Source organism: Apium graveolens, chromosome 10 (assembly GCF_009905375.1).
Source record: "Apium graveolens cultivar Ventura chromosome 10, ASM990537v1, whole genome shotgun sequence".
Lineage (NCBI taxonomy): Eukaryota > Viridiplantae > Streptophyta > Magnoliopsida > Apiales > Apiaceae > Apium > Apium graveolens.
Genome location: NC_133656.1, coordinates 221,411,551 through 221,438,629, shown reverse-complemented (window position 1 = coordinate 221,438,629; position 27,079 = coordinate 221,411,551). Strand labels below are relative to the sequence as shown.

General features: G+C 34.1%; 3 protein-coding genes across 4 annotated transcripts; 2 read left to right on the top strand and 1 right to left on the bottom strand.

Annotated features, from left to right (window-relative positions):
- The first annotated feature begins 602 nt into the window (after positions 1–602).
- Positions 603–3,888, top strand: LOC141691869 (B3 domain-containing protein LOC_Os12g40080-like). Its single transcript, XM_074496621.1, has 8 exons — positions 603–656; positions 785–1,081; positions 1,237–1,425; positions 1,574–1,792; positions 2,794–2,907; positions 2,989–3,286; positions 3,374–3,513; positions 3,622–3,888. Exons 1-8 carry the CDS (start codon positions 603–605, stop codon positions 3,886–3,888), a joined length of 1,578 nt encoding a protein of 525 aa, XP_074352722.1.
- A 1,206-nt stretch (positions 3,889–5,094) lies between these two features.
- Positions 5,095–6,224, top strand: LOC141691868 (B3 domain-containing transcription factor VRN1-like). The gene is made up of 4 exons (XM_074496620.1): positions 5,095–5,304; positions 5,418–5,589; positions 5,669–5,799; positions 5,958–6,224. Exons 1-4 carry the CDS (start codon positions 5,095–5,097, stop codon positions 6,222–6,224), a joined length of 780 nt encoding a protein of 259 aa, XP_074352721.1.
- Positions 6,225–9,936: 3,712 nt separating this feature from the next.
- Positions 9,937–21,417, bottom strand: LOC141689224 (extra-large guanine nucleotide-binding protein 1-like). 2 transcript variants are annotated; one of them, XM_074493442.1, is made up of 9 exons: positions 21,215–21,417; positions 19,322–20,637; positions 19,105–19,242; positions 18,921–19,025; positions 18,659–18,844; positions 17,390–17,570; positions 16,463–16,725; positions 16,155–16,318; positions 9,937–10,880 (listed from the first exon to the last, which is right to left on the bottom strand). In XM_074493442.1, the coding sequence occupies exons 2-9, from the start codon at positions 20,630–20,632 to the stop codon at positions 10,286–10,288; spliced, it is 2,943 nt and encodes a 980-aa protein (XP_074349543.1). In that variant the 5' UTR covers positions 20,633–20,637; positions 21,215–21,417; the 3' UTR covers positions 9,937–10,285. The 2 variants fall into 2 exon arrangements, with proteins under 2 accessions (XP_074349543.1, XP_074349542.1); XM_074493441.1 differs by having other exon boundaries at positions 19,322–20,640; positions 21,215–21,416.
- Between the last annotated feature and the right edge of the window lie 5,662 nt (positions 21,418–27,079).

The following is a 27,079-nucleotide window of genomic DNA, read 5'->3' as shown; positions in this document are numbered from 1 at the left end:
CCATTAGAATTTGGCTCAAATATTATGGCATAAATTAATTTGATTTTGTTTCAGATTAATTGATATGGTGTATGTCTTGATATATTTAATCTGATTCTGTTTCAGATTATTTATGGAATAGAGTAGCTTGCAAGTATTACACCGATTCCATAATTAATGATATTTAATTATGGAAAAGAGTAGCGCACAAGTCTATCTACACCTATATAAATACCTCTAAGGCGTTAGAGTTAGACACACCAAAAACATATTCGCCTCTAAACACAAATCTCTCTCTCTCGGTGATAGTTTCGTGCCCGTTCAAGCTCGCTGAAGGTGCTCGTTATCCGTAACGCCGCCGCTATCTCGTTTTATCCTGGGAGGCTATCGACTCGCACATACGGTGAGAGGCGAAATAGCTTTAAGGAGACAGTTTCAACTGGACTCGAGGATCTCTCTTCTGTTTATATCTTTTCTTCCTCCGTTTGATTTCGTTTACTCACGCACACACTTGTTTGATTATTTGTATTAATCACAGATTGTTTTCACAGGTCTTATTTCGTTGCTCAAAGCAAACTGCTTTCCCAAAATTAATCTTTTAGTAGATCTTTTATCCTGCAAATATGCGCAGTTTTTTCAAAATCATCGTCTCTGATATTACTTCAGAGAGCAAGCTTGTAAGTATGACAATCCCCTCCTTTTAAGATTCTTAATGTATAACATAATTATATATGTTCAATTTATCTAAAATTATGTCTTTGTGCATGCATGCATATTCATCTGTAACGCATGTTTGTGGATAAAGATTATTCCCCGAAAGTTTGTAAGAAATCATGAAGACAAGTTACTGGAACGTGTTGTACTGAAGACTCCAGGAGGTGCAGCTTGGGCAGTGGATGTGGAAAGGAGAAACAACAAGGTTTCAGTCCGAAATGGTTGGCCTCAATTCGCAACATTCTACTCTATAAGTTTTGGTTATAATCTTGTGGTTTTTGATTACATAGGACAATGTAATCTTCTAGTACATGTCTATGATCCAAGCACGACTGAGATAAACTATACAAACCTTAATAATGGAAAACTTGTCCTTCAAATTAGAAAAGTACGACTGTAATTGATGATTCAAGTTGATATGAACTAAATCTGCCTTGTAAGAAGCCAAGAACAAGCTCTGCTAGTCAAGAAGCCTCATCGCAATTGAAGCAAGAAAAAGGTTATTCTACTATGTCTCAGTTTCTCTATTTTGTATTTGCTCAGTTTCTATTTACACACTGCACATCAGTAAAAATGACATCATATCATTGTCAATTACCAGCAATTAGAGATGGAGTATCTGAAAGTGAAGGAGAGAAAGACATAGCACTTGCCTCTGCTAATGCTTTTAAATCTGACAAGCCATTTTTCGTCGTTTCTATGAAACCGTCATATGTAGCTGGACGTGGCATGGTAAGCTACTGAGATAAACTTGTAAATGTTCAAATCCAATCTTTAAAACATTCTTTTTAAAGTTTTATGAAAGTTCGTGGTTATTGTGTGCCCTTAGATACACGTTAGAAAACTGATCTTAAAATTCTAACTTCTTTTGTTTAAGCAGAATATACCAAGAAACTTTCAGGAGACTTTTACAGAGTGGAAGAACAGAAACAAACTTATTCTCCATGTTGCAGGAAGAAATTGGGCAGTTGATTGTATTTTGAGGCCGGATCGGTGTAGATTAACTAGTGGATGGATCAAATTTATACGGGCCAACTCGTTGAACGTAGGTGATGTTTGTGTTTTCGAGCTGATCAACTCCTCTAGGAAATTGTTCGAGGTCTTTATATTTCGAGCAAAATCTGAAGCTGCAATATCTTCATTACTCGAACTTCATTAATAATAGGCACTGATTTTTGTATTTTGCTTTCCTGGTATTTTTGACTTGCGGATCCGGATTAGGAGATAAAGTACCTTTTTTCCATTTTTGGAGTGAAAATGTATCAAATTTGCATTCATGATCAATGGTTTTCGCTCCTTTTAAAAACTCGGGAGCATCATTACGAGGGAAAGTGAAACTACTTACTTCGCCTCCCCCTCCACTTGCTTTCCGTCCTTAAGGGGGCTGGTTTTGTTTATCATGCAGTTCAAATGGATTGATAATGTGAACTAGTGTAATACATAAACTACATTTTGTATATCTTAACTTCAATTCATAAATTTGTATTGCTACAGGATTTAAAGTCAAATTCAAGTTAATTTGAATAAAAATTTCTCGAAAATCAATTAGTCAGTTTGTGGTGAAAGGAGTTACTAAATGACAAAAAAATATGAATGTTTGAGTGAAATGTAAGAAAACTAGAGTGACTACACAGTTTCAAGACTTCTGAAATGGTGAAGACTTTACAAATGTGAAATGACAGATGTTTTAAATTGCATGCATCTATATTTACAGTAATCCAAATTAGTAATTATGATTTCATGTACAAAATCATTCATAAAGTACAATACAAGCATAACAATCTAAATATATCATGTTAGAGCAGCTTAGTTATTTAGATACCTCAGGGTTTCAAAGAAAAATTCAACTGTAATCTTAACTCCAGATTAAGTTTTTAAGTTCAACACACATCATGGAGTCCTATTTTACATCTGATCATCATGCAAAGGCTAGCTGTTTTTTCAAAATCATCGTCTGCGAAATCAATTCGAATAGTAAGCTAGTAAGTACCTCCCATGCATGCAAAACATTTCCCTTCATAATTCATAACATGAGCTATACAATTTTAATATTTCCATTTGTGTTTGTGTTTAATTAATGTCTATATTTGTGGATGGAAGATAATCCCCCAAAAGTTTGCGAGAAAGTATGGAGAGGAGTTACAGGGACGTGTTCTGTTAAAGGCTCCAGGCGCGACAACTTGGTCAGTGGATGTGGAAAGAAAGAAAGGCCAGGTTTGGCTGCGAAATGGCTGGCCTGAATTCGCGAAATTCTACTCTCTATGTTTTGGCTATTGTGTACTTTTTGAGTATCAGGGGAACTGCAATTTCAAGGTTGTGATATTTGATACAAGTGCTACCGAGATAGACTATCCATTAAAACTGGAGAAACAGGTACACTCTTGTTGTAATAAGGTCTGTCATGCTGGTGACAGTTTGAAGCGAAAATTGCAGAAAGAAAAAATTGCAGAAGCTTCATCCGATATTGAAACCTCGAGTAGTGATGAGGATCTGAGTGATGCAATTGGTACTCGACGTGATGCTGACAGGATGAGGAAGTTTATAAAACTAGAGGCTGATCTTGATATCTCAATGCATCAGCAAGTTATCAGAGGCAAGTTAGCTAGCTAGGAAATCTTAATATTTGTTTTCTCACTTGTCCCTCTTTTTATATAGCCTGTTGTTGGCATGCATTTTGCAGCTAAAGGAGTGATCAGTCGTTGTTCAGAAAGTGAAGAAGAGAACAATAGAGCAGTTGCAGATGCTAGAGCCTTCAAATCTAGCCACCCATTTTTCAAGGTTTTGATGTACCCATCATATGTTGGTAGAAAATACAGCTTGGTAAGAAATTAGAGTTCTAGAAATTTATGATAGATGTGTTATGCATCAATGCATGTTACAAAAGACTAATGTAGATGAGTTTCGATTTTGTATATTTTATTATGTCAGCAAGTGAAGAAGGACTTTCTCAAGAGCTATATAGGGAAGGGCGTTGTAGAAGTGCTTCTTCTTCGAGTTGGAGCAAAAACTTGGCCGGTTAAGTGTAGTGTTTACTCGAAAAGGGTATCATTGAGTTGGGGTTGGAAGGAATTTGCCAAGGACAATGCAATAGCAGTAGGTGATGTTTGCGTCTTTGAGCTTGTCAAGCCTTCTAAAAAACTGATCAACGTCGTGATTTTCAGAGCAACTAGTAGCACCGGTGTTCATCAGCAGTAAAAGAAGAACATGTTAATTTCTAGTTATATTTGGCATCTGATCAGTGTTATAACTTTTTTTGAGTAGTGAAATTCCAAGATTTGCATGTCCTGATCATTGATCAGCTTGCCCTTTAACTAGGGAATGCTCAGATCATATTGAACTTAAATTTTGTTTTGGTATTGAATTGTTGATTGAGCTGCAAAATATGGACATTATTTTGTTGAATAATGTTTTGGCTTTGTCTGGAGTCTAATTTCATTTCTTGAGTATTTGGTAAGTTCTATGATCTAAAAAATTATTCGATTAAATTATTGCATAAACATTATCATATCGGTTTTTCCAGTGTGCGCCCTTGAGCACATGATCGTATAGTATATGATCAAATTAGGTCTCATTGTCACTGATCAGTATAATCAGCCATGCAACCAAAAGGCAATATTTTTTGGGAACAGCACCAGTTCCAAAGCTAAAAGATCCTCCCTAGAAATAGGCGTAGAAGGCAATGATACTGCAGAGTACTTGAGTAGTACCTAAAATGTTTCTTGCTATGTATGGAACTGCCCAATTCATTCTTTTAAGGCATATATATACACTACTACTATCTTGTTTCCATTGTTACATGCATACACACAAATTCAGAAGAATAAGAAGGGTCTGCACAGTGTGAGGAGAGCATTCACTGCATGGATTCACTCCGGCCAAGCTCAGTGGTGAAACCCCGCTGCTTTTTTAAGATTATTATCTCTCCTGTTACTCCTCATAGTAAGCTAGTAAGTGTTCCAAGTTATATTTTCTTTCTTTCTTGATATTTTTGTCCATTTTTGCTTCAGTGTTTCATCTTCTTATGTTAGGACACCAGGTTTTTCTTGTCACCATAGCTTAGGACATAGACTTAACTCTGCCGAATTTGTTGTTTGATTTGTTGAGTCATGTTTAGTTGTGTGTGTCTCCGAACCAAAGATGGTGTGTGTGGTAACATACAAATAGTTAACCTGATAGTACAGTTCAACCATGTTGATCTGTATACTGTATGTTACTTTGCTATATTGAAGTGGCTTATCTTGAAAATGACTTGAGTTGAGGGATCCACTAATCACCATTACAGGCTTAGAGCTTCATAATAATGTTGCATATCTCTATTACTTGCTATTGTTCTATTGGCTATGAATTTTAAAATTGGTAGAGCTGCTCTACATCAGTTGTCTAAAAACATACTTGTTTCAGATGATTCCCAGAACGTTTATTGCGTGTGGATATGATCTGGCAGACAAGGTTTTCCTAAAGGCTCCAGCAAGTTCAGTTTGGAAAGTGGAACTAGAAAGGACTAATGGTGAGGTTATGCTTTGGAAAGGTTGGCCTGAGTTTGCAGCATATTACTCGATATGTGTTGGCCACATCTTAATGTTTAGATATGAAGGGAATTCCATTTTTCATGTAACTGTAATGGACACAAGTGGTACTGAGATAGAATATCCCATGAGTTCACGAAAACAGAAGACAGGAAAGGACTTCTTCTTCTCCTTCTTTTAATATATTCTGAATTGCAGTTTCATCATCGCTTTCTCTTTGAAACCTTGGTTACTGATGAGACGGAACCTGCAGGTATTGAGAAGCCAAACACTGTAATCCCAAGTCAAGCTAATGGCACTCAACTCAACAGGATAAAGCCGGTTAAAGTAGAGGTTGACATTGATAATCCCAGGCAGCATGTTATCACAGGCAAGCAAGCTACAAAACCTTTTCATTTATCTCCTGTCTTTCGAGTTTATCCTTGAATTCTGTCTCAGTCTATTTCCAGCTATAGGAGCTAGAGAGTCAGCGACTGAAGAAGGGAAAGCTAGAGCTCTTACCTTAGCTAAAGCTTTCAAATCTAACAAACCTTTTTTCATTCTTAAAGTGCAGCCATCACATATAAGCAAACGTGGCGTGGTAAACAATAAATATAATTTCCCATCTTTAATTTCTAAAATACTAATATGTAACATAACTATTGCCACTTTCATAGAATAATCTGGAGAATATATGAAATCTGATGTTTTCAGATGAAAATTTATCATGGTAATTAGATTTTTATGTTATCTTGGCAGCATGTACCGAAGGCCTTTAAAGAGGCGTATGAGAAGTGGAAGAAAAGTGAAAGTGAACGAGTGATTATTCGGTTTGCAGAAAGAACTTGGCTGGCTGATTGTATTTGGACGTCGATAGGGTATCGACTGAAAAATGGGTGGTACAAATTCGCAATGGACAGTTCACTGGCAGTCGGTGATGTCTGTGTTTTTGAGCTGGTGAACCCTTCCAAGAGAATGTTTAAGGTCATTATATATCGAGCAAAGGCAAAAGATGAAAAATGGTAGTTGCAGGCATCTTTGTTTCATCATATTTGAATGCTGGACTGGAAGGTTCAACACCTTTATCGCAACCCTATTCTGTAGTACTTGTAATTGGTTTCTTGATTGTTCTCTTAGTGTCCCTGAAGTAGTTTGGTATGCATGCTCAGGTCACTTTATTAGGATTGAACTTCAATTCTGGAATTACTAAACTTGTTTTTTGGTTTTTTTGCTAGTACCTAGCATTGTGTTTCTAAATTTAATATCTACCACTGTTAGTCTGCTAGACAAAATGTGGATTTAAAATCGTGACATCAACTTAGTTTTGATACTCAAATAGGCAGAGAACAGGTTATCTATACTCTTTATTAATATTAGTTGATAATCCGTCGCACGGGTCGAGTTAATTAATTTAAATAATTTTTAAAAATCATAAGAGTATGGGTGTTATGTCAAAATTTCTAATTTTTACTTTGAAAACCCAACCTAAACTGTTGGGCGTCGGGAAAGATTGCCCAACCCACTAAACACGAATGTGAATAATATATCACGAAAATGCATATTTTGTATATATAGGCATAAACATGTTGAGCATGCATGTTCTTATAATTTTCTTTTACTATATGATATGAACACTGCAAACTCAAAAATTTAATTACAGTGATTACGCATAAGAAACATTAGTTCAAACAAAATATTAGTACATAAGTTGTTCGGTATTTTAACCACTATTCCACGCTAATATGTATTTTCGGACATCTAGTTTTCGGGCATCGTACAATGTTGAAATCAATATAAGAATTGTAATTAAAAAATGCGTAAAATAATACATATAATATTATAAGTTATATAGAAATTAAAGAAGAATACATAGGTGATACTTAGAAATCAAGAAGTATAATTAAAGTAAAATTCTACTAATTATACTAAACCAAAACAGCTAAAAATAATATATTTTCATGTAGGAGTGTATCTATATTTATATAGATGGAATTAGGATGGTATGGGTGTTGTTTAGAAATCAAAAAGTATAATTACAATAGAATTTTAATAATTATATTTAAAAAAACATATGATTCAAAAAAGTTAAAAAGATAAAATTACTTTTACTATAGTCGTGTAATATATTTAATTAGCAATACACAAGAAAATTAGAAATACAAAGGTTAAATTCAAAAGGATGAAACAAAAATAAAATCAAACTTAATAGGATAATACATGTAGAAGTATAAGATAACAAAAATAAAATCATATTTAATAGAATCATAAAACACGTAGAAGTATAAGATATACATAATAAATGATGGTTATAAAAGTTTTAGTATAGTTAAAAGACATAAAAAATAGAATTATAAGATATACATGAATGAATAAGTGAAACCAAAAGTTGGTGGTATCAAAAATTAGTGAAACCAAAATTTATGTACCACTTAAAAAGAGGTTTCGCTTATTAATAAAGGTTATTAAAGCGAAACAATGTATAATTTGGTGCTAAAATTACTAAAGTACCAAATTTTAGTACTTACCTGACATAAGTTTAACTTCTATTCTCTATAAACTTTGTTTTTTAACACAAACGACTTCCATTCTTTATAAATTTTATTTTCTTTACAAACTACTAAGTAAATTACTAACACGAATTGACTTATATTATCTGTAAATTTTATTGATTTATAAATTATATTAAAAAATTATTAAGTTATGTTAAATTAAGTAAAATAACATATATTTACTTTTATTTCGAAAAACTACTAACTGCAAAGTAAAATATTAACACGAATTGACTTATATTCTCTGTAAACTTTATTTTCTATTAGTTAGTGTCAATCCTAGTGTCAGTTTACTTTTAAATTGGATAATATTATTTTAAAAATAATTAAGTGATAGCAAATGATTTTAGTAACATTTATTAATTATTATTTTTTTATCGTAGGTAACCCGCAGCCGCTACCCTTCGGGTGCGCACCGGGTAAACCCTACGGGCTCATGTAATAACCTGCAAACCACGTGAACCAAGGTAAACCGCATTTAAGCGAATTTTTTACTGTCTATCACAACGTTTAATTACTTAAAATTAAAAAATATATTTTAACAATAACAAATTTATGGGCTGTATTTAGATTATATTAAGTAATATTAAATTAAGTTTAATAACATCTATTTACTTTTAGTTTGAAAATTAATTTTTATCGATAATCAAGTAATATTAAATAAACTATATTGAAAAGGCTAATTATAAGATAATTATCAAATAATATTCATTAATATTAGATTATCTAAAGAACAGATATTTGGTTCATAAGATAGACATACAATTCGTTTCACACAAATAAAACTAATATGTTAGATTTCCATATGAAGTAAAACAATGTAAACTTACAATTACAGTGAAAAATTTCATAACTGATTCGATTCTTTTTAACCACATAACTATTTTTGCAAGTATCAATTCAATATTCGATATTAATATATTAATCTTAATTCATGTTTCGCTCAGATTATGAATAATTCTCTACAAATATTAATTCGATATTTTTAATTCCGGGCCCGTGTTTCGCACGGGTTATCAACCACTCCCTATGCCCCTAAATACTTTTCCTTTTTATACTGAACACGTTTGCCAATGTACATTTTTTTATTATTAATATCTTTAGTTTCGTATTAGTATTAAATATAAAAACTTTATTATATTAAAGTACTCATAAATACGAATTCAACAATATCACTCATACTATATTTGATCTTATATATTAGACGTAAATTAGTAATCAATCGCTTACCATTAATAATGTAAAAAATCAAAACATGAGATGTTTTTTTTGGGACGGATAAAGTATCAACTATCTATACTAATAAGCGAAACCATTTTTAGGTCCCAAATCTTGGTACTCACTAAAAAATTATATAACTATTTTTAAAATTTTATGTAATAAAATCTCAACTGACAAAAATTAATTTATACTCTCTGTAAATTTTATTTTTCTTCAATTTTTATTTGTTGCTGAACATTCAAGTGTCGGTTTACTTTAAAATAACCGTTTTAGTAAGTTAAAATGTCATATTTGTATAATAAGTAAATAATTAGGTGCATGCATAATTAGAACTATACGGTGAAATTTTATAGTTACATTTAACTTCGATTTTTTAAACTACATATTTTAACAACATTTTATATATGTATTTTGCACGAATTATGAGTTTCAATTTTATGCAAATAATAATATAATATTATAATTTTTAATTTCGGGTCCGTGTTTCGCACGAGTTACCAACTACTATATCTAAAGCCCTAAAAAAGGTTACATATCTGAAAAGAAAAAACATCTCCATATATTGAAAATATTGTCAAGTCTTTCCTTCAATGTACTCATCTACCATAATATAAGTTAAACCTTGAAAGGTAGCCATTTGTTTCAGATGTTCATTAAAACGAAAATTAAAAAAAAAATGCATTATGTGTAATATATGGGGGGGAGGAATATTAAGTGGAATATAACTCTTACATAATTACCCAACACCAACACCCCCATACGGTGGACTAGCGATATCTCTCGCCCCCTTTCGACTTTAACTTTATCGTATTTCTCTTTACCATTATTTAAATTTCTTACCAAAGAAGACGTGCTCTTTTCAGAACCAAAAAGAAGGCATGGTTAAAAACCATGAAAGAGCATACAACATATTCTAAGATAGACCTGCATATCTTGTTTGAACTTTAAAAAACTGCTTCCCAAACTCCACCAGTGAATCTTGAACTCAAGCATTTGATGAAAAGATACACATCATTGTCTTTCAAAAATCACATGCTTCTTTTGTTCTTCATATAATATTTTACATATGAAATAGGTCGAAGGCCTCACGTGCCACAATATAAAAGATCTATGTAAAATACAACCACAAACACCAAAGTGAGACTTTGAGGCTGCAATGACACAAAAACCTCTCTACGCATTCGCAGATGACAAGTTCTACCATGAATCAGCTCCCGCTCAAACTTCTCTTTTCATTTACAAGCCCTTCTTATGTACAATATATGGCCATTGACAATATTTTGGTATGTGACATCTACAAGCCATGTCTAATTTCGACTACTGAGAAAATGAACTTGCCTCAGTACTATACATTGTATTCTCGCTCAAGCTGAAGTTCACTCTCTCTTCATCCCACTTCAGAATCTCCCTTGCATATTTAAGGGATTCGTCAACACTGTCAGGTTCCGTAGCATTGACTAGTGAAACGTATAACTTTCGGTCTGTGAGAGATGAAAAGAGCCTCTTGAACTTAACTGCAACATAATGGGAAGCTAACTGACCGAGGGAGGGATTATAGTTAATGTTGCTGGAGCTGTTGTTTGTGCGATGATGACTACTTATCAATGGATGGAAATCATTAAACCATTCACACTGAGTCAGAGGGCTATGTTCTATCTTTTCCTCGAACAGATCACATTTGTTGAGTATAAGAAGAAAATCCATCTGATCAAATGTTGGATGGGTAACAATGCTTTCGAATAACTTCCTGCTCAACAACATCTTGTTCACTAAAGCTCCATCTCCATCACGGCCAAACTGGTCATAGTCACTCAAAGCAACGCAGAAAATGACAACTCCGACATCTTCAAACATTTCTAGCCACTTGCAATTTTCTGCAAAGCCTCTAGCCTGTACCCTGATTAGTTGGAATCTGCATAGCAAAGAAGATAAGATGTTATAAATCACAAGTAAACCACCACTAGTACAAATTTAGTCAGGGTCAGAGAAACACAAAATATTATGATTAAATATTAAAGATTATGATTAAATATTGAAGATAACTGCAACTTTACAGAATAGGAAAACGCACAATTTGAACGATATACTAATTATCGGCCATCACATGACTTTTAAAGTTGACAAACAAACAATATCATATGTAAATCCATAATTCTATAGTCATGCATCCATCAAAAATACCATAACTGATTTTGAAGAAAAAAAGATAAATTACTCAAATAAATATTGAATACACAAACTTGCACGTCCATCTTGGTTTACTATGGCTATGGTTTCATCAATTCAAGGCCAAATAATTTCATCTGTGACAAAATGTTATGCATCACACGTAGTTTGTACTTGTAAGTACTGCCAAGTGTCAATCAATTATGAAGCAATTCTATTAAGTTTGGGTTGTGTCCCCTTGTTTGTGGCTTACTGGATTAAATATTAAGAGCATGTTGTACTTGTAACTATTACTAATCAATTGTCAATCTATGCTATTAAATTTGGGTCCTACTGATATGAAATTATCCCATATAACATACATATAGTGATAGTGGTATCTAGTGTTTCTTAAAAAAATGGTTCATCTTGTATGTGGTGTTGGGTCATACAGATAGTTGGAGGAAACTTGAATGGTGATTCGTAAAAAGGTTTTAATTATTGACTTGTTAATATACACTCTTCAATCATACCAGAAATGTTAAAATTAAGATGCTTTGTTCTTATTTTGTGCTAATGTAATTGTCATGGTTGAGATTTTGGTACTTGGAAGCTCTGCCTGCAGAATGTAAATAATAAATTTAACATAGATAAGAAAAGAAATAGATTCCTGACCAGAAAAAAGAAATAGATTCAAGTTGTAGCTCTGCAAGATATGTTTTGGTTGTTTCTGAAGAAACCTTTCTTTCACTAACTGGGGGTATCAAATGGCTTCCCTCGTATATTATTTTCTAGATATGTTCGGCAAAATATTTTACAATTCTTGTTTCAAGAAATTTGATCTTTATATCCAAATGCAATCTATACAAGTGTATGTAAGTTGTAACCTAATTATTAATGTTCTTGCTAATTTTAGGCAACTTCCATTCAGTTAAGGGGCATTTTGCATGTTGCTGTGATTATCGTTATATTAAATAAACTGATTCCATTTAAGAGCTAGAGAAAGACAACCTTCGGTCGGAAGACAAAGATAAAGATAAACTAATATTGTGCATGGCAACCTTCGGTCGGAAGTAGAGCTGGCCAAATGTGCGGGTTTGAACCGCACATTCGGGACCGGCTCGTACGGAAACCGTAAAAAATTCGGACCGTACCGGGCCGGTTCAAACCCGCCCAACTCGCTAAATTATATGAACCGAATACGAATTGTAAAATCATGAACCCGGAACCGCACGAGCCCGCACGAGCCGCACGAGCCACACAACCCGCACAGCCCGCACGAGCCCGCACGGCCCGCACGCAACTGTGCTCACGCGCCAACACTTCCTCCCTCCCTGCTGCTTCTACCGTGCCTGCTGTGAGTGTGACTGTCTGTAACGTTAACCTGCAGTCTGCAGACTCCAGTTAACATTAACCTGCAAGTTAACGGGTTCCACCACCTCCAACGGCAACTTTTATCTCCTTATAAATATATACATATAAACAGCAATTTATTCACAATCTTCGAACTCAATTTCTGGTTCTCTCTCAATCTCAATTTCTCCGACCTCCAACTTCTTTCTCCGACCTCCAACTTCTGTTTCTCCGACTTCTTTCTCCGACTTCTTATAATAACCCATTCGCAATTTTCAATTCAACAACAAAGAGGGAGCATTTATAAATTATAAGTTATAACAGGGATACTTCTTATAATTCTATTCTCGTTTATAACAGAAAATGGAACAGGGAAGAGGGAGCATTTCTTCTCAAGGTTCAACCCCGTCCGCTTCGATGCTCCCGCCTCGACCCGGATCGACGTTTAATACCGAAGAAGGTATGTTATTTTCCGTGTTTTTGTGTGTTTTTGATGTTTGATTTTCCGAAAAACTATGAACTTTGAGGGATGAGGACGGAGTTGTTGTTGTTGGTGTTTGAGGATGAGGACGGATTTGTGTGTTATATATATAATATATTGTTTATTCGTTTTGTAAAATATTTTTTTTAATTGATGGTTGTAAATTGTAATTTCATTTTCTATTCGTTTTTATTCGTTTAATTCATGATTGTAATTTTTTTAATTGGTTATTGTAATTTTATTAATAGATTATAATATTTTTATTCGTTTTTAATTTTATTCGTTTTTTAATTTCTGTAGGTGCTACGAGTTCGAGACAATCATCGCACGTGTGGACATATTTTTCGAAAGAAGCTATGCCGGATAATCCGAATAGATTTAAAGTACATTGTTTGATTTATGTACAAAATGGTAGACCACAGCCACCATTTAGTTATGCTCGAGGGACCGGCACGGGAACACTAAGCCGACATTTGGAGAATATTCACTCTATTACGAAGGCGAGTCACGAAAGCGGAGAAGCACGAAGAGGTCCACAACAATCACAACTCGGTGGTTTTATGACATCAACGGGAGGTGGAGGTATGCCTTTTTCCTATAGTAGAGATAGAATGATAGAAAGTTTTGCTACTTATGTTACACTAGACGAGTTACCATTTTCTCACGGTGAGAGTGATAATTTAGAATATATGATGAAAACTACGATAAATCCGGCATTTAGAAAAATTCCTAGAAACACACTAAAACGGCACACAATAACACAATATCATTGCGCTAGAGCACAATTAATTGAATTTTTTCGAGAATTTGATGGTATGGTTTCGTTAACTAGTGATTGTTGGAGTTCGAGTCAAGGTGAGCCTTATATATGTGTTACCGTTCATTGGATTGGTGTCGATTACATGTTACAAAAACGAATTATTGCATTTGATGTTATGGACGAATCACACACCGGTTATAATATTATGTCTAGAATTTTAGATACAATTAAAGAATTTAATTTGTTTAACAAGGTATTCACAATTTCCTTAGATAATGCTGCTAATAACAACAAATGTATTAATTATATTAGGACCGAAATTCCTTTAGTTTTAGATGGAGTATTTTTACACATTAGATGTTGTGCTCACATAGTTAACTTAACGGCTCAAGTAGGAATTCAACAAATAACTAATTTATTAGAACCTGTACGTGACATACTTTATTGTTTTGCGCATGCTACTAAAGTTTTTTCTTATGTTTATGAACCAAATGTACACCATTGTATCATTGAATGTGTTAGTATTGTTACTACTTTAAAGGAATATGAAGAAAATGATAATTTTAGTGATATTATTAAGGATATGAAAATTAAATGGATCGAATACTTTACCGAATTTCCGTATATTTATGGTATTGCATGTCTTCTTGATCCCGGTGTTAGGAAGGAAGGTTTAGAAAATATGTTAGAACATTATTATGCTGTGTTAGGAGTTTCATATAATCATGTTTTATATGTAACTAATTGTTTAAATTTGTTGTTTCGTCTTATAGATATGTATGCTCCAAAAACTCAAAGTACTATACCACCAAAGAGTAGTAATACTTCTAGTAGGTTTAGTAGTACCATTTCATCTATACTAACCAAAAAACAAAAATGTAGAATTTCCCAGTCATCTACCGTACCTTCTTCTGCCACTAGTATGCCACTAGTATGGTTCACGAATTTTTTTCATATAGTTATGAGTTAAATGATGATTTTGATATACTAACATGGTGGAAGAATCATGAGTTACAATTTCCGGTTTTAGCAAAAATTGCAAAGGATATTTTAGTTGTCCCAGCTTCTACAATTGCGTCCGAGTCCGCTTTTAGTGCAGGCAGAAGAGTGTTAGATGAGAAGAGATCCAGTCTTGCGCCAGACGTTGTAAAAATTTTAGTTTGCAAAAAAGATTGGGATCAAGCCGATAAAAGACAACAAGGAAGAAAAGAAGACTCCGACGATGACGACGAGCCATGGATGACAATGGATACTTCATCCAAATCGGGAACCTCAACTAGCGAACAACTTTAGAACAAATATTTAATGAAATTTTTTTTTAAGTTTTAATATCATTTGATTTGTAATTTTTTAATGTTTGATACGGTTTGTTCCGTTTTTTAGAGAGAGAGGAGTCCTCTCACATCATTTGTAATTTTTTTAAATTAATAAAATTTATAAGAGGTACCGTCCTCTTTTTAACCAAAAATTTAAAATAATAAAATTAATTGATTACAACTATAATATTTTGAATAAATTATGTGACATAATAGAAAATAATGTTACATTTTGTTATTTATTTTTTATTAATTTATTACTAATTTCGAGTTATTATTGCTCGAGTTTTCAGGAATTATTGCTGTCAGGATCTCAATTATGCAGCCCGCACACGGCTCGCCCAGCCCGCACACACGGCTCGCCCAACTCACGAATTCAACCCGCACAGCCCGCACACACGGCTCGCCCGCGAATTTGTTCGGTTCGTTCGGTTCGGTTACGAGTCCTGTTTTAACGGTTCAAACCCGGCCCGAGCCCGGTTCGTAATTCAGCGGTCCGGTTCAGTGTTTAAATACCGAGTGTTCAACCCGTGTGCGGCCCGGCCCGACACGCACGGACCGCACACTTGGCCAGCACTAGTCGGAAGACAAAGATAACGATAAACTAATATTGTGCATGGCATTGAATAATTTTTACATCAATGTAAATTAGTTTTCTTTTAATATGTCAAAGTCCCGTGCTGAAGGAAGCAAGTCAAAAGTCTATCAAAAAATGCAAATCAAGATGATGTATTTACCAGCTTCTAAATATGTATACAAGTATACAAAATGTAAAAAACCAAGTCATTTGCCATCTAAATTTCTTGGCTGGGGTCTCATATACTTTTCGAAAGTAATAAGCCTGTTTCAAATTTCCTTGTTACATGTTACATGGTTGATTTTTAAGTTGCATTGTCTTGTGTCAACTCCTATAACACCCACTACATAGTATATAATCGTTCTCTGATTTGCATTAATATGCCTAAGACATGACTATTAATGATCAAAAGAAAAGAAAATATGTTGTTCAGGACACCAAGGAGAATGAAGTACCAGAATTTAAGAAACAGCCAAATAAAAGTTGAGAACTAAAATAAATAAGGAGACTCAAAATGAGAGAATTTATTTTGAAACTGAGCAGTTTATACGCACCTAAGAAGAGAATCATGCTGATCAACCGTATCAAAACTATCATCAGATGCTGGAAGCGGGAATGCAAAGTCTGCACAAGCAAGCCCATTTGATGAAGTGACACCCTCAGCGTATAAAATGTCCGCATCTGAAGGTAAATAATCTATTCGCAATATATCAACAGCCTGCGAAGAAGATAATTAGGCATTAATAAGTGCACAATTTATGTCATTACCAGATGTGCATCAGGTGAAAATGCCTTCACAGCATGTAAGCCATGCACTCATAAAGGAGAACATCATATCTTTACTTTAGCTACTAAATCATACCCTTTCCAGAAAATAACTAGCTATGCTCGGGAGCATTTCTAGTTCACTTCTCCGGCTGTATGTGGCTTTCAAGGCTTCACTTTTCAACAATTCTTCAATAATTGGTGCATATTCCCGAGTAGCAGCTGGGAAAATGGCTTCCAAATTGCCAGATGCCATTATCTTGAGAAGCCAATCTGAGAATGCTTTCAGTCTTGGACATATCGAGTATATAGATTTATTATTGTTTTCTTTCTCTCCTATTGTCAATGAGACTCCATCTTCTGCAGAATGTAACAAGCGCCATAAAGACATGTTCCCATATAATTGACTAATTTTCGGTACTCAATACTAAATTGGAACTTGTGCAGTGCTTAATATGATACATACAAGGAAGTAAATTTAAATTAGTCAAAGATGCCTAAACATGAGGCGTTCCAGTTTAAACTATACAACGGAGTAAAAGATAAAGTATGATAAGCTGCAAAGATGCCTAAACATTATACACACTCTGTAAGGTTCACATGGGTCCCAAGGAGTCACAAGGAAAACTTATGGACATTCTTACAATAAGACGTAACTGAATCATCCACATCAAACCATAGGCCAATGTGCTACGAGCTAGATCTTCACAGATTGCTTAGTCTTAGAAATTGATTTGTTTTAGCACATTTTGCACAAAATCAAAACTACGACTCCATTACATGTTGAAAACCCAAATTTAAATGATTATCACTGGATCAGCATCCCAAATTTGTATACAACATTTCTACCGTAGATTTGGTGAACCTGAAATGAACCGTACACCTATTTCAAAATACTTCTGATAACGCAAGAAGACTTGCAGTCACCAGATTTGTATATCTTCTATTTTATCAACGACATCGGCTGTCATATTCAGGCAAAACAGGAACAACAGCAACAAAAAAGAACAAGATAAAGTTTTACCTGCATTGTCACAACTCTCAGAAAGTTTATCCTTCCTCGTGGCATTCAAACTTTCATCTTCAAAACGCTCACGCCCTTCAAGGATTATGCAAAGATACCCATAGACATTAGTTTGAATCAATAATTTGATAGTTTCACGTTCGTCCTCTCCAAAAGGAATGTCTTTATATAGGATTTTGGCCTGATAAAAAGAGAATCAGTAATTTACAGAGCTTATATGTAGAAAGACAAATAAGACATTTTTTGGTTCATGATTCAATCCAGAAACATAATATTAACTAGAGTAAACATCTCAGGCCTAATCTCAAATGAAAACTAGTAGCAGGAGACACATAATTCTTTGTTAATGTAAATACGTTTTTATTAAAAAATTAATTTCTAGGATTTTTATAACTATTTCTATAAAAATATCCAACTCCTACTGTCCTAAGGTAAAATATTTTCAAAACTGGGTTTGGAACAAAATTGAATTAGAAATTAATAGAGTTTTTATATTGTAAGTTAGAATATAGACAAAAAGGACAGGGGAAATAAAAATATATGTAATTCACATTGGCCTGTATTTTTTTGCTAATATGTTCGATCTTAATTTATCCTATGCTATTCCATGGTGCATAGATACTAATAATAAATTACTTTATACAGTAATCACATTTATAAGTACATTAGATTTGAGTCTATTTCATAAATTTTACCAATTTTTTGTTGAAATAAGTTACAAGACTCATATTGCTAGAAATAAAATTATTTTATTTGGAAAGATAAAGCAAGCTTGCAATTACGTTTCAGATTATGTATTTATGAAGTAACTCATTAAATTACATGAAATAATAAGAACAATTTCATACTTAGAGGAGACAAACATATATATTCTTATTTTCCAGCATGAATCAAATTTTGTTTCTTCTGTGACAATCATGACAGAAATAAAATTATAATGGATAAATATGTTAACAAGAACTACATATATATGAAACATAACAATTTGAACAGTTGCCTTCACAAAGATCTTCTATTTTACTATTTAAAATTACAAACAAACACGCAATTTGTTCAGGTATGCCTTCACTTGCAACCTAAAATAGTACCAAAATTAGGGAGTTCCTAAATGGTGCAGCCATGTACTCTTATAGATAAACTGTTTCAAGTAAAACTCAGTGAAGGAAGCATATGATTATCAAGTAGCTGTGTGCAAGAAAAAAAATTTGAACAAGTTGCATGGATTATAAAGTTCAATTTTCAGGCATAAATAGATGAACAGGAAAATACCTGTTTAAATATGGTACTGGTCCCAGATCCATTGTATCCAATTAAAAGTAGCTTCTGTACTGTTATTTTCTCAAAGTAGTCAGGCACGATTTGATTTGTCACATTACTCACTTGTTCTCCAGAAGAATGTATGGATTTAGAAGGAACCGGAAGTGATAACACAGCAGATAAAAGTTTCATTCTAGCCTGCATAAGAGCTTAAACTTTCAGGATACAGAATAGTTGTGAACAGATGCATATTTGTTTCAAATGTATAACATACCTTTCCCCAAATATAACCTTTCGTATTTTTTTGCCCCTCTTCTTGGTATGAACCATCATCATTCACCCAAAAGTGTGGGTTGCCAGCACATTGGACTCCTGCAAGCTGCAACTTACAACCATCAATATTATCCTACCATAAGATACTGAAACTAGAGTAAATAAGTTTATTTTCGAGTATTAACCTGTAACATTCGCAACTCTATTTTCGTTATCTCGCGGCCATTGATATAAACTCCTGTGTTGCCATTGCTAGCATCAACATTTATTGGACCGCCGACGTTCAAATGGGGGCTAATAATTTTTGAAGGCTTCTCTCCTTCCTATAATAATATAACATAGTCACTCAAGCTCTATGGCAAGAAAACGGTATAAATAAGATCTAAAAATGATGTTTTTTACCTTTCCCCAAAGACCAGATACTTTATCATACCAATAGTTTCCGGGCTTTAGCTTTTTTGGTGGATTAGGGCAGTTTTGTAGTGTAACCAGTTCTTCATTGCACAGAGGTTTCCCATTAACACAAACATACTCAGATGGCAATTGATTTGCACAGCATAATTTCTCTGACTTCATTACTTGTCGAACCTCTAGGTCATTAAGCAGTCGCTTCAGCATTCGAGAGCATTTACCTAATTTACCGCGCTTAGACTCGTCAATGGGGAATCCAATGCAAGTAACACATTTTCTTCCTTCAGGCATAGACCCCATTGCTCGAAGTACGCAATTAATACAATATTTAGCATCACAAACAATGCAAACCTCCTTCTCTGTAAATCTATATCCTTTAAAGCATCGATAACATGCTCCTTTCCTGACCTTGACCTCGGATTCTCTCCTTAATCGAACAATATCAGGTTTAACCTGTCTATATTCCTCAGAAATATCTCCTTCTACTGATTCAACATCAAGAAAAGTAACAACGGGGGTATGTCTTTCATCACAAGTAGTTTCGTCAATGCAACTACCAGTTTTACGAGAAGAAGGATACTCCGAGCTCAACTCTGATTCAGTTGAGATCCAACCTGCTTGAGTTAAATCATTAAAATCTAAGCTCTCCTTGCAACCATTTGAAGCTCTAAGTGCCACTGAGCTCCCTGATAGCTCTCTTGACTGATCAAAACTATCTGAAAACCCCAACGTCCCCGAGCTTCCACCCCCAGCTAATAATTCAATTGAATGACTAATAGAAGGTGTCTCAAGCTCAGTCGAACTATTTATCACATCAGAAAACTCACTAGATCCATACTGCCCTTCACCCAACTCTAAAGTACCCGAACTACTTAACTCACCGGACACAGCAAAATTACCCAAATCTCCCCTTGCTTCCTCCAACACACTCACTGCATTTGTAGAAACACTAATCCCAGAACCTAAACCATCTTTTTCTTTACCAACACAATCATCATCACTCCCATCTTTCTGCTCAAACTCCATCACCGACACAGGCGAAATCACAATCTTCGATCCTAACTCTAACTCCTTCGAGAACTTCTTAGCAAAATCCGCCGCAGAAATAGGTTGCACAACTGGCAGCGACAATTTATCACGAACTCCGCCTTGACTAACCGAAGCCACCGGAATCCTATCAACTTTAATTGGAACCGCACAAGGAAGATCCCGAGCAGCAATAGGAGGTCCACGATACTCCCTAGCAAACGAATATGGAACTCCGTCTACATCCGTTACTCCACTTCCCCTTCCCGGCGGCATTTCTCCTACTAACAACACAACCAAATCAAACCTAATTAACTTCTCCACAAATCCTCTCACACACACACACAAATCAAACCTAATTAACTTCTCAACAAATCCTCACTCACACACACACACAATACTAACACTATACATAACCAAATTAAATCTAATTAACTTTTCCGCAAATCCTCAAACACACACACACACAAAAATCAAACCTAATTAACTTCTCAACAAATCCTCACACACACACACAATACTAACACTATACATAACCAAATCAAATCTAATTACCTTTTCCGCAAATCCTCAAACACACACACACACACAAATCAAACATAATTAACTTCTCAACAAATCCTCTCTCCCTCCCTCCTCTCTCTCTCTCTCTCTCTCTCTCTCTCTCTCTCACACACACACACACACACACAAAACTAACACTATAAACAGCCAAATCAAACCTAATTAACTTCTCAACTCCTCCTTACACACACACAAACACAATACACAACCCTAATTCATGACTAACCAGCAGTAAAAAAATACAATAACACTAAATTACATTGAAATAAAAACAGTAAAAAACGAAAAACACACCAGATTGAGTTGAGAGCAAAGAATCCAAAGCAGTGGTAGCGTAGATGCGTAGAAATTGGTGACGGCAAGAGAGAAAAAATGTGAAAAAAAAAACACAAACCGGTAAAGATGTACACGCTTTAGATTTATCTTTAACTTTATGGATATATATATTTGTTTGGTGTGATTGTATGTGTGTGTAAATAGTGTTACTGTTGGTTTTGTTTTTAGTGTGTGTAGGAGAGGTAGGAGCCAGTAGAAAGTGATGCATGTGGGACGGTGGGGACGTCTTTTTTTTTGCTTTTGCTGGTGAGTTTCTCACGCCACCCAAGTAATGTAATTTTTTTATTTGATGTCTTTTGTTTAAATTTGGGGTTAAGGTAAGTTGATATATACTTTTATTTGGATTCTTGAAGTGAGAACTAATTTATTAGTGGTGTTCATCAACCACACAAACCGCCGGCACCGTTTCGCGTGGTTTAAATTTTTCGTGGTGCGGTTGTATTTTGTATTTTTATCAAACCGCGTGTTGCGGTGCGGTTTATGGTCATGTACCTTTATAATAAATAAATAAATATATAATATTATTGTCTCTTTATAATATAAACAAATATATATCAAAAACATTTATGTAGTAATGTTGCAGCTTACGATGGATAATTGGAATTTGGATGTTACCGTTTTATTATTTTTTTGTCAATGACAAATATAATTTGAAATTGTATCTAATGTATGCCAAACAAAATTAGAAATTGTAGTTTATGGTTCAGATGTACTAAAATTGTATTTTGAATTAATACTATCAACTTGAAACTTATTTATTAATTTATTTATTGATGTATTAAAAATTGTAAATCACCCGCATTAAAATTTATTATTTTCTTAAAGCGCTCAAACCGCTTAAACCGCACCGCACCGCACCACACCGCATTTTCGTGGTGTGGTTTGCGCGGTTTAAGATTTACAAGTTGGGGTTTGAGAATTTGGACAAACCGCACTCGCGGTTTGGTGTGCGGTTTTGGTCCAAACCGCACCAAACCGCACCGCGAACACCCTTATAATTTATTATTTTATGCTTGATTAGAAATGTTATTGTTTTCTCGGAAAAAAAAAATGTTATTGTTTTATGCTTGTTAAGTGCTCATTTAGGTTATAGAAAATCCGAAATTTAAGTTAGACGAGACAAGTCCAATTTGTTTTAAACGGGAAATCAACTTCATTAATTAAAAATGTCATGAACTATACCTAATATGAGTAGGGGTGAGCAACGGGTCAGAACCGGACCGAATCGAACCGGAACCGAAAGAACCGTGAACCAAAATAGGAATATTTCAACAATCGAAACAGACTCGTTTATATGTAAGAACCGAACCGTAAATTTCTGTTCGGTTTGGTTCTTAACCGAAAGAACCGAATTTATATTTTATTTCATATTTATTTAATTTGCATATTATTTTATATTATAACTTTTAAAATTTTGACTAGTTTTAATTATTTATTAAGGATAACTTAGCATAAGAAGATTTTTATTAGTGGTGGATCATTTTGAATTCGATTACTTTCTAATATTTAAGAAGAAAACTATTTATATAAATATTCAAAACTCCATATATATTTAAAGAAACGAGTAATACAATAAAAATCATATTTTTCTTAAAATTTATTATTATATTATAAATAAGAAAACATAATACGTAATATATATACATATATTTATATATATATATATATATTTATATACGGTTCGGTTCGGTTCTTACGGTTCTAGTATGTTAAGAACCGAACCGAACCGAAAACTGTAATTTCTAGAAAAATAAGAACCGAATCCGAATTAGTTAAGAACCGAACTGGGACCGTAATTTTTTATCGGTTCGGTTCAGTTCTAGGTTCTGAACCGGAAAAATGCTCACTCCTAAATATGAGAGATCATGATACGAGAGACTTGTTGGACAATAACCTTGCATTGATCCATTATGTGACCAATCTCGAGTCTGAACTCCTTAGTTCCGTTGATAACATTAGTCGTGAGCAGTTTATTTGTTTCCATTATCGTCTCATAGTTATTCTCCATCACCATGATCTAAGAGAGATTTTCTCGTATACCGATACATTTCGCTTCCGTTGTGCTCCAGAGTTTGAAAAAGAAGAGAAAATAAGAGAAGAAAAAAGATAATTTTAAATTTTTCCTTCTGAGTCGTGCTCCCGAGTTTTTTGGCGAGATAAGAGAAATGATCAGGAGAGGAAATTTTCTATAATTTCCCCCCAAAATTTTCTTCCCAAAAATGGGAAGATTTGGAAAGATCCTCTCACACTACCTTCTTATTTTTATCACTTTTTCTCATTTTTTACACAAACTCGGGAGCACACGACTGATTTATTTTCTTATACTATTTCTTTTCTCTTATGTTCTCATCCCACCTCTTCTCTTCTCACCCTGAAAATCTCGATAGCACAACGTTCAAGCACATAAGCCGTATACTGGTACATTCCGCTTCAAGCACAGAGGCTGGTTTCAACAATGTCACACTTTAACCCTCCATAAATTGATCTCGTTAATCCCTGAAAATCATTCCAACAGTCAACGTAATAGCGTTCAGGAAATAGAGCACCCCTTGCGGGGGGTTTTACCACCTCCTATTGCTACTTCACAGGACCACCATCTTAATAATACAGCCTTCCATTCTCGTTTCCCTGGTATTTCTCAATTCTCGAAAACTATTGAAAATCCCTTTCTTATTCCTTCAAAACCACAGACCGCGGCTCTGTACAAATCTTCACCATTCTCATTTGTATCAAGCTTGTGCAAAAGCCATAGTGGAGCTAATTCAACTCATTTCATCTCAAGCTGAAATCCCTTATGGTTCCAATAATATATATCAAAACTACATTCAAAGATAACATGGATGAGATGCTCCACATTCGTGTTGCAAAAAGGATAAATAATATTAACTAACACATTTTTGGATTTTAGTCTAATTGTGAACATGAATGTTATTACAACAGAAATGCCATAAAAACATCTTCATTTTATGAGGGATAAGTAACATTCAGATTTCCTTCCAACCTCCAGGTTGTGGTATAGATACAGGATTGTCACCATTTCTGTCAAGCCAACACTCCATCATTTGACTTGGACCAAGCTATTATATCACGCACATGACGTTGTGGCACACTCAATTCCAGAATAGCTGTGACATCAACATCAGTAAATATCATCAAATATTACACACATCCAGGATAGTCGTATTTAAAAAAAAATAAAGCATCCATTTTTACACCTCTACCCACATATATGTGATTGTTTTCAACACATAAGTCTGCTTTTGATCGCAACTACGGATCTCTTGTAGTCATAATGTCAAAACCATTACCAATTATCCACCGGAAGCCTGACTTAGTGACTTTAGCTCCTCCTTCGTCTGTCAAATACTCGTCCACAAATAACTCCCACCTTATCCAATTATCCACAGGAAGCCTGACTTAGTGACTTTAGCTCCTCCTTCGTCTGCCAAATACTCGTCCACAAATAACTCCCACCTTATCTCTTCCTGGCATCTAAATAATGTTGTGCGGAAAATATATCTCTTTAAGCACACGAAAAACTAACATATCTAGTTTGGTGATACAGTTTCAAACATGCTTTTCGAGAAGCGCAATATTAAAATCATATAAATCTCAAAAACCTAAACCCTCGATATTTTTACTCATACTCGTAGACCCCCAAAGTGCCCCGTTAATTCCCTTGGATCTCCTGAGTTCCACCAATACTTGTTGAACACCCTCTCAATCTCCTGAATCACTGTTTTCGGTAACAGAAAGCAATATATGTTATATAATAACATAGCTTGGACGACATTTTTTTAAAGGAATAATTTTCTAAAATATGCTTCGACTCCCAACTTTGGATATTCTTACATACTCTCTCCTTAATAAAACCAATAATTCTTTTCTTCGGCCTCACTATAAAAGATGCAAACCTAGACAATTTTCATTGCTAATACCTTTATGCACATACATAATAGCAAATAATACAACATGTTTATCCCGTTTTATATTAGAACTTAATATAATACCTGACTTTTTATAAATTCATGTATTGCCATTAAACCTCTCCATATCTAGCCAAACAATCCCAAACATACATGTCTTCTTCAGTCGTTGCGTTGAAAAAGAGGAAACTATCATCCGCGAATAAAGGTTAGTGATCTTCGGGGAATTATTACTTACATGATAACCCTGAATTATACCATCATTATATAATTCATTGGACAAGCCTTCCACACACATCAAAAATAATTAGGGTGATAGGGGATCTTCTCGATGGATACCTCGTTTAGGAAAAATTGGTCCAACTAAATCACTATTAATACAAACATTATATGACATAGTCGTTACACACCTCATAACCTAAGTAACCCACTATTCACGGAACCCCATAACCCGTAATCGACTCCTCAAATAGCCCCAGTCCATCCTATCGTAGGCTTGATAATGTCTAGCTTAAGCGCAACCTCACCCCCACCCATTACCTTACCACTTCTCATATGATGTACTGCTTCAAAAGTAACTATCGCATTATCTATGATGTTTTTTTCTCACACAAAAACATATCGATTCTACGATATGAGACCTGATATAACACATTTCAGTCTATTCGCTAGGACTTTAGCCAAGATGTTGTATATGACATTACATAAAGCGATTGATCTTAGGTCTATCATACGACATGCACCCTCCTTCTTTGAAATTAGTACCACATTAGTACTATTTTGATCAGCCGGGAAACCCTCACCCCTAAGCCAACCCTTGCAGCATTTATTAGGGTGAGCAAACACAACCGAATTAAAACTTAAATTGAACTGAAATCGGAGAAAATCAATAAAAACCGAACCGAATAAAATCGATCTGAAATCAAAACTGAAAAATAAAAAACTAAATTGATTTAAATGGCTCAATTCCGGTTATACGTTCCAACCGAACCGATAAAAATTGAACCGGTTACTATTATTAATAAATAAATAAAATTATATTTTACGTATGTAATTTATAAATTATTTATATATAATTATTTTATATAATTATTTATGAACATTCGCAGATTATGCATAAAATTAAAAAGAACTTCAAGGCATTTAGCACATATAACTTACAGTAATACTTTCCTGGCTATTTTTTAGCTAAACTTTGAGGGCTATTTTTAATTTAGTGACTAAATAATCAATCACTGGTCTCATTACCATATGGGCAATCATTTGTCGGCAGTCCTAGAACTATCACATAATCTAATTTATCAGTGATGGTTTTAATAATCAATGAAAATATAAGGGTTATATATGCTTTAAGTTTTTTTTCAATAAGTTGTTCTAATAATTGTGTATTTAGTATTTTATTATATTACATCAGTTTGTCTCGCTTGTATATTGCTTTTCATTTTTATATTTGTCGGTTTTGTAACCCAAATCGAGCCGATTATAACTGGACCGGGACTTTAGAAATCGAAAATATATGGTTGCAGTTTCGGTTTTGACCAGAAACCGAGCTAAACCAGCCCATGTTGTAACATCCCGATATTTTTAATTTAATTATTTATTAATGTTAATGTGTTTTAATTAAATTAGTTTGTGTAAGTTTATTTTTATATTAATAATCAGAATATTGTTTTAAGAGTGTTAGTTAAAAAAATAGTAAGGCTTTTAGTAAAAAAAAGGTGTTGGCCCAAAATGTCACTTTGTGGAGTCAAAAGGCCCTCAATGTCACTTTTTAAATTGTTGGCCCCAAATGTCACTTGAAAACGGTATTTTGGTTGAAGTTTTTCAAAATAAACGAAAAATACAGTTTCGTGTTGAGTTTTTCGATAACATTTTTTTTAATTTTTTTAAATCAAAG